This window comes from Hipposideros armiger, unplaced genomic scaffold, assembly GCF_001890085.2.
Source record: "Hipposideros armiger isolate ML-2016 unplaced genomic scaffold, ASM189008v1 scaffold_62, whole genome shotgun sequence".
NCBI lineage: Eukaryota > Metazoa > Chordata > Mammalia > Chiroptera > Hipposideridae > Hipposideros > Hipposideros armiger.
Genome location: NW_017731412.1, coordinates 1,615,246 through 1,624,123, shown reverse-complemented (window position 1 = coordinate 1,624,123; position 8,878 = coordinate 1,615,246). Strand labels below are relative to the sequence as shown.

Below are 8,878 nucleotides of genomic sequence, written 5' to 3'. Positions count from 1 at the left end.
ATATATATATATATATATATATATATATATATATATATATATATATATATATATATATATAATCTCAACAGTTATAATCCAAGCCTTTGGAAAGTTTGAAGGTCTAAGAAGAGGTTGACTTACTACTGGCTTAGGAGGCCTTCAATTCAGCAGGGGCAGACAGGGTTCTGTGTAAAGAGGGAGGTGAGTAAGGTGGAGGATTATGAAAGATTGCTGAACGATGGGAATCAAAGGGCTCTTTCAGAATATGGAGGGATTCCTCCTCTAAGACCTGGAGGGAAAGGAAGGAGCTAATAGGAAAAATACAGAACAGTTGATAGCGCATAAAGCTGGATGAGAGCAAATATATATATATATTTTAAGATTTTATTGGGGAATTGGGGGAGGAGAATAGCGTTAGGGAATCGGGGAAGGGGACCAGCCAAGTTGCTGTCCTTTTGTTCTTCAGTCTCGTTGTGGAGGACGCCGCTCCACTGGCCCATGTTGGCATTATGATCATTGCGCTCTTCCCGGCTGAGGCAGTCGGAGAGCAAATATTTTTAATAAGGTAGGTAACTTGTGGAGTGCGAGTTCAGCAAGGCGAGGCTTTACGAGACTTTACAAAGGACGCGGCCGTCTTGATTTGAAGAGGAGTTGAAGAAGTGAGGACCGTCAATAGAAGAACAGATCTGGGTTACTCTTTTATACAGTGAACTGATTGTTCAGAAGCAACTGCCGGGTGACCTCTGGAAGTTTCTCCCAGCATTTTCATTCGAGGATTTCATGAATACTGTATGTGAACATCTTATTGACAACAGGATGCAACACAGCTCCACAGCTTCCTGGTGTCTGCACCGTCTAGGAAGGAAGAAATATACGTGCAAGAATAATATGTATCCTACGTACTTAAAACCACTGGTTGAAAGAGTCAGAAGAAAAAGAAGGAAGTGTATCTGAGAGGGTAACCATCACCAGGGATAATTTTGGTGCAGATCTTGATAACTAAAGCTGACCCTGGAGTGGGGTGGGGGTTCCTCTAAAGCAGATGCTTTTGCACACACACACACACACACACACACACACACACACGCCTCCATAAGCAACGTCTTGAGACATTTTTAATGGTCACAACTGGGTGGCATTGAGTAAGTAGAGACTTCGGACACCGCTCAACATCCTCCAATGCGCAGGACAGCCCCCTACAACAATGATCCGGCCCAAAATGTCATGAGTGCTGAGGTTGAGAAACCCTGTTTTGAAAAAACCTTGAGAAAGAACCTGGTGGGAGAACCAAGTGTACCTGGTGGCAGGTATCTTGGTAGGAGGGGAGCTTTGGACAGGTGTGGCAGACACGCTTGGTTGGGTGACCCAACCCCCATCCCCAGTCATCTTCACCTCCCTTTTTGCAGCCACTTTTAAGAAACGGGTAGTCACATGACAGTTCTGGGCAATGAAATGCAAGAGATTTTGCTGGATGAGGCTTCTGATAAGATACCCTTGGGGTGGTATCTTCTTCCCCTTTCTGTTCTTCCTGCCTGGACCAGGAACCCGCCACCTCAAGGTGCAGTCGCCGCATTCAGTGCCATGAGAACTAAAGAGAATGCAGCCAGAAAGAGCTGGGGAAGATTTCGCCCCAGGGGGGACATTTGGCAATGTCTGGGGACATTTCTGGTTGTCACATGGGGGGGGGTGCGACTGACATCTCGTGGATAGAGACCAGGGATGCTACTCAACATCCCACACAACCCAGGACAGCCCCCACCACAAAGATCGATCCAGCCCGAGATGCTAATAGTGGGGGAACTTTGCTCATGGAGAAAGCATGATGGAGCTGTTGTGAGAGCCCTGGATTGCCTGCCTGAGGGTTTCTTGTAATGGGAAGCAAAAAAAAAGAAAAAAAAATTGTTTAAGCTCCCAAGTTCTGTCTGTTATTTGTGGCTGAATGAATTCCAAGTTGCTACAGCAGGAGGAGCCCTCTGATTTAAGCCTGTCACAGGGCAATCTCCAGATGACAATTTCCTTAGATTATTCTTACCGGCACATGCCACAGTCGTACAGGACGTCCAACCCCATCTTTGAAGCACAGAGAGAACAGCCATTCGGTGGCTTCTTTCGCAAGAAGATGCCAACACCAACGGTCCCCTCCACCCACGTCGCCAGTAGGGTCGGCTGGGTCCAAGATCACAGGCCTACACATGAGGTTAGGAGGCACGAGAGACATGCTGTTTAGAACCCGTGGCCTCAGAATCGGGGGCCCATTCTCTCAGCAATAGAACCACGTGTCCTTGTATCTTAGATGTCAGGAATCCAAATGTATTTCTACAGTTCAAAGTAATTTCCTAGCGTGAAAGGACACTTGTCAAAAATGCTTTGAAAGCTGTTAATGATTATGAAGGCATCAGTGAAACATCTCCCCTATGTCAGTGCCTTACTGGTGGAGCTGAGTGGATACACTAAGATTCCTTCGGGTTCTTATAGGATAATGGTTTTGTGGGATGCAGGTCGGAAAGGGTAGACAAAACCTGATCTAATAAAAAGCCTGTAGGATAAACGGGCCTAGGAATACAGTGTTATTTCTCAGGGACACACTTCCAAACACCTCTTAGACCTGCTATAATAATAAATCCACGCTTTCCCTTCCGACCTAGAAAGATGAAGGCCACTCGGGAACCTGGCGCCGTAGTCTATTCCTTCTGGATGACATTTTCTCCTGTCTCCCTAGGGTTTTACTCCTGGAGACGGCGGGAGGCTCTGTTGGTTAGCACCTTCCCCCTTCGGTTTCACACGAGGATAAAGAATCATGACCCCCGCGGGAGGAGAATCCAGGTGGCCGAGATAGTGTTGGAGGGAATCAGGTTAAGAAAAAGAGAGGGGGAGGGTGGGATAGGGGGTTCGGGTCACCTGGCTTTCTGGATCTGGGTCAGTAGGAAGTTCCTCACAATCTCATTCTCAAAGTTGTAATTGACCGTCCAGAAGATACAGAGCTGCCGATGTTGTTTGACCAACTCCAGGACAGTCCGGAAACCTTCCGCGGTGTCAAAATCCTGCAGCCCACTCCCCTGCTCCCAGGCGTAGATGGTGAGCAGCTCCAGGGCGTACTTGGGGGGCAGAGACCCCTTTTTCTTCAGTTTCCTTTCACACTGAAGGAAGAAGGGGAGCGTCAGACGATAGTGGTCCAGGCAGGAGGCGTGAGGAGCCCAGCGAGACCCCCAGAGACTGCACATTAAGGACTACCGGGGCCACAGGAGGGCACCTGAGTCCCGAGATGCAGGGTGGCTGGAACTGGTCTGGGGAGGTTTGCAGGTGTTCACATAGCAGTTCTCAGGCAGCCTGCGGAGGTTTCTTTATTGTGATTTGACCATGGAGGACCTCCTAGAGTTATACTACTGCTACCATTTACTGAACACCCACTGTGTGCTAATTATGGGGCCGGACATTTTACCTACGTCATCCCTAACCCCCCCCCCCCCAGCCACCCTACACAGCAGGCATTATGATCGCCATTTTAGACGAAGCCAGGGAAGTGCTCAAGGTCACCCCGCAGTCCTGAGCCCTCTGAGCAGTGGAGTCATTTCTCTTGTTTCCTGGGATGGGGGCCGCAGGGCTCAGCCTCCATCTCAGGCTTCAGGGAGCTGGACACAGCAAGGCGACACCTCAGGCAAACGCCGATATTGTGCTGGATGTTTGCTGTCGTGAAAATACTCAGAAACTACCCTGTGTGCAGGACGGCTGATGGAAGTGAAGGTTGGCGAACCGATACTATAGAAAATACAGCCCTGGGAACCACCTGTAGCTTCAACCTGCTTTCCAGGAGATAGCATCTCTGTCTGTTAGTTATGGGCACCCAGCAGCGGGTCAGCCAGGCTGGAGACTTGTAGGCATGCACACCCAGCTTCATCTGCCCTTGGCAGGCAGGGTAACTTAGATTCCTGCAGAATTCTTTGGGTGTCAGAGCAAAGGCACACTAAACCCCATGTCGCAGCTTTGATGGTAGGAGGTGCTCTCCACCCAACCCAACTAAATGGGGTTAGTGATGGGAACGCCACAAAGATCCTCAGAATTACGAAGTGGACAGCCCCCAGCATGGGAGCGTGTGGGCACACAGGGCACTGGGTAAGTGCTGGTTTCACGATCACAGAGAACTGATCTAAATAATAAGCAGATGGCTGGAACAAAGACTGTCATACCTGTTTGTACCAGTGCTTCACCAGGCGAATTAAATCCTTCAGTTTGGTGGGTCGAGTGCTAATAAAGTCACGCTGCAGCTCCGTAAAACAGGTAGAAAATTCTCCCTCCGAGAAGTTTGAGGACTTATACAGACGGATGAGCTCAGTGTAGGCCCTGGGGTTGGGTACAGAGCCATATTTCAGTTCTCCTAGGATGGGAGAGATATATTTACATTATGCCTTAATATGTATAGAAAGTAAGTTTTTGAAACATGTTTGACAAATATTTAATTCAGGGAAACTATTTTGAACTCAATTAGTATATTTGAATTACTATGTCTAAGATATTGGGAACATCTCTGGAGTAATGATATCTAGAGCATAATTCATTCTGGAAACAAACTACTCGTATTGCAAGACATCGCTCGTTTACCAAATTAAAATGTATTAGAAATGTTTGCTCATCTTGCAAAAGACTCGCAAACCACGTTATTCGAAATCCAAAGTTTTACTGTATTTAAAAAAATGAGATGGTCTATATGAGTACAGGTGGTATTATTAAAGTATTTATCTAGTTTTGCACTGTCCAATAGGACAGCTGCCAGCCCATGTGGCTATTTGCATTTAAATTAATTAATGGAAAATCAAATTAAAAATTTAGTTTTTCAGTCATGCTAGCCACACTTCAAACTCTCAATAGATAGAACAGAGATATAGAATATTCCCATTATCATAGAAAGACCTTTTTGGACAGCACTGAGTGGGAGTTTGCTAACTATGGCCCCAGTCTAAATCTGGTCCACTATTTGTTTTCTTACGTTTCTCCTTCTTCTTTTTCAGCTGAACCATCCTGCCACCTGTTGGCAGCTCAGCGGCAGCTCAGCTTGGGCCGGGACTCAAACAGCTGTTGCTCAGAGCTCGCACTCTAGAGCGAGCTCTTCCCTAACTGAGCCACTCGACCAGCCCCACTATTTGTTTCTGTAAATAAAGTTTTATTGGAACTGCCATGCCCATTTGTTAATGTATTGCCTGTGGCTGCTTTCAGGCTACAATGGTAGGGTTGAGTAGTTGTGACAAATACTGTATGGCTCTCAAAGCTGAAAACATTTGCTATCTTGCCATTTACAAATAAAGTTAGCCAACCCCCAACCTCTACTATTATTTGCACTCGGAGAGACACTAAGAACCATTCAGAGGGAAGGTTCCAGAGTCTTCTTGATTTGGATTTGGAAAATGCCGGAAATAGCTTTGGTTTCTTTGAGGACTTCATTATGTATCTGTCACCCATGAATTGAATTTCTAAAGGACCTTGTTGCCTAAGATTGAAGCTAAACACCCAGGTTTCCTGACTTTGTCTCAGAATTCCTCCCACAGCCTGTTCTTTAATTTCCTTCACTAACACTTAAGGCATTTGATTTATAAATGTATAGAGAACGCCTGTGCACCCATTGATAGATATTGTGAGTGACACCACAGGAGAATAAGGTGTGGGTTCTGGTCATCTTGCGATACTTACATGGGGAATGAGAATGTATACAGGTGTAAGGTACAGAAAGACCCCCTTATCCGTGAGGAATGTGCTCTAAGACCCCCAAGTGGGTGCCTGAAACCATGGATAGTACCAAACTCTATACATACTATGTTCATTTCCTGTATATACATACTTCTTTTACTTAAAGGATGCGCTTTTGGGCTTCTCTTTGGCATATCTGAATTGCCAGCATCACCACTCCTACACCTTGGGGCCGTTATCAAGTAAAGGAAGGGTGACTTGAACCCAAGCATCGTGATACCATGACAGTTGACCTGATAACTAAGGTGGCTAAGTGGCTAATGAGTGGGGAACGTACACAGTGTGGACTCGCTGGGCAGAGGGAGGGGTCACATCCTGACTAAGACAGATCAGGACGGGGTGAGATTTCTCCACACTGCTCAGAACGGCATGCAATTTCAAACGTATGAATTGTTTATTTCTGGAATTTTCCACTTAATATTTTCAGACCACAGTTGATGGCGGGTAACTGAAACGGCAGAAAGCGAAACCATGATGGGCTAAGGGGTGGGGCACTACTGTATTGCTGCCATTATGAATGCCACCTGCTGGGGGCACTGGACCCATGACCCGTTACTAAAGCACGTGTCTTTCCCTCCACTCCCTCCACCATTATTCCAGACCCTATCCCCCTCCTCCGGACGCCAAGGTATGGGGAGTCCTACCTAGTGCGTTAAATGCAGGCAGCACATCAAAGTCGACACTTTCGATGAATTCTTTGGATTTTAGAGAGAAGCTCAGCACCCTGGGAGCCTTCCATTTTGAAATCTCAAACTTCACTTCAAACTCCTTCTCCTGCTGACAGGTTTCTAGCTGTTTTTGGATTTCCTTGATGATGTAGTGTCTCTCTGTGTTTTGGTCGGTGTAGCTTTTAAGTGAGCTGACGAACACGACAAGGTCGGCGTCAGAACCAGTCTTCAGAGTTGTGCCTTTGCCGGCCGACCCTCCCTACGGAAGTAAGGCAAGTTAAGATACAGCACTTCCTAGACCGGGAGCCCTTCACCCCCCATGGACTGGCACCGGTTGCCCTGGGTGGGTTCCAAGTTAGGGTCCAGTGAGGGCTGAGACCAAAGCGGAGTGTCTCATTTTTCAACACGAATAGAATGATGTGGTTCCAAAGGCAATTGTTCTCACACCCTTTGAGCTGCTTATTTACACACGAACAACCGATGGGTTTGTTAACATTATCTCCTTCTCAAGCCAACTCCCTAAAGTTGTCTCCTAAAACAGATTTCACTTTGACTTCCTGTGACCTGACAGAAATCCAACTGGATTCTGTTAAAAGTTCTCATCTGTCCTCTGATTCATCCGTTTTGTTTTTTTTTTCCTGTAGCCAGAAACGGATCATTGGATCATTGGGGGTCATTGGATGAATAGTCACAATTTAGGCACAGGGGTTGGCGGACTTTTTGTAAAGGGTCAGGTAGTAAATATTTTAGGCTCTGCGGTCTTCATTTATCTCTTTCGCAAAGGCTTCTCCACTTCCTTCCTCACCTCACCCGGGAAGAGCGCAATGATGGTGCCAACTTGGGCCAGTGAAGCAACGTCCTCCACAACTAGACTGAAGAACAAAACAACAGCAACTTGTCTGTTCCCCTTCCCCCAATTCCCCAATAATTAAAAAAAAATCTTCAAAAAAAAAAAAAAAGAAAGTATGTTGTCAATGGCAGAAGCTTCCCTCCCTCATCCTTTGCCCTCAAGCCTCTGGTGGGAGGTGAGCATTACAGAGCCTCAGACACTGCTTAGCACCCTGCCAGTAATACCCCTTCAGAGAAAGGGCAGTGCTCACCTTGACAGCCTTCTGAACCTTTGTAGGTGAATCTCTAAAGCAGTTTTCTTTAAGGAATTTACAGATGATGTCAACAGCTCTGCGGAGCTGCTTTAGGAAGCGTTCGTTGGGCTGGAGAAAGTCCTTGATGAACTTATCCAGAAGATGACCCGGGGTCTCCTGGAGCGGTGCTGGCTGGGGAAGGGAGAAGATCCCCATGGTGAGCGGCCCCCTGCCAGCCAGCCAGGTAGCCCCAGGCTTTCTTCCCTGCCTGTTTCCCTGCCCGTTGGGGGATGGGGCTCTGCCTACCTCTCCCTCCTGCTCTCCCACCCTCATGCGGGTACCTCTGTGGTCTTCTTGCAGCGACATATCCCAGGAACATACCTGAGAGTTTAAGATGGTACCCAAGTTCCACCAGAAACAAAACTCTCCTAGTTGCTTCCCCTTACCCCCTAGGAGAGATCTGGAACCTTCTGACGCGTTTCTTCACGCCCTGGACTCCAAACTGCCCTCTAGTTTCCACTCCCAGTTGCGGCCGCATCTACTGAGGGCTTCCCTAAGTGGTCTGTTCCTCCCTTATTTTCCTGTGTCCTGTGGCAGTTATAGGTTTCTGATGATCACACTCATTTCTTTTTTCAGGGTGCTACCAGCCTCTGTTAAACATGCTGTGCCCAGGTCGATGGGTTTCCCAGGCTCGCCATAACAAAAACTGGGGGTGCTTAAAAACAACAGAAATGGATTCTTTCACAGTTCTGGAGACTAGAAGTCCAAAATCAAAGTGTGGGCAGGGCTGTGCTCTTTCTGAAGGCTCTAGGGGAGGATCCTTATATATATATATATATATATATATATATATATATATATATATATGTATAATCACCTCCTCTTTTTAAAAATATTTTATTGGGTTGGGGAACAGCCATGGTCATTGGTTACACATTGCTTTCATGCTACAATGACTACAAAGGAGGGCAAAGCTCACAGTGGCCCATGCAGGGATTGAACCGGCAGCCTTGGTGTTATCAGCACCATGCTCTAACCAACTGAGCTAACCGGTCACCCAGGGAGGATCCTTTCTTGCCTCATTCAGCTTCTGGTGGCCCCAGCAATCCTTGGTGTCCCTTGGCTGGTAGATGCATCACGCTGATCCCTGCCGCTGTAGTCACATGGCCTTCTCCCCTCTGTACCTATGTCTCTGTGTGTCTTCCTATAAGGACACTGGTCATTGGATTGTGGGTCCACGTGAATCCAGGATGACCTCATCTTAACCAGTGATACCTGCAAAGGTGTCCTTCCTTCCTTCCTTCCTTCCTTCCTTCCTTCCTTCCTTCCTTCCTTCCTTCCTTCCTTCCTTCCCTTTCTCCCTTCTCTCTCTCTCTCTCTCTCTCTCTCTCTCTCTCTCTCTCTCTCTCT

At 47.1% G+C, this 8,878-nt stretch overlaps 1 protein-coding gene across 1 annotated transcript in view; it reads right to left on the bottom strand.

Moving 5' to 3' along the window:
* Positions 1 to 476: 476 nt before the first annotated feature.
* LOC109382229 (2'-5'-oligoadenylate synthase 3-like) overlaps positions 477 to 8,878 on the bottom strand; it is a 43,815-nt gene continuing 35,413 nt past the window's right edge. The window contains 7 exon segments of the mRNA XM_019641576.1: positions 477 to 752; positions 754 to 837; positions 2,015 to 2,168; positions 2,881 to 3,119; positions 4,167 to 4,354; positions 6,363 to 6,645; positions 7,487 to 7,660. Coding sequence (XP_019497121.1) covers positions 702 to 752; positions 754 to 837; positions 2,015 to 2,168; positions 2,881 to 3,119; positions 4,167 to 4,354; positions 6,363 to 6,645; positions 7,487 to 7,660 — 1,173 coding nt within the window. The 3' untranslated portion in view covers positions 477 to 701.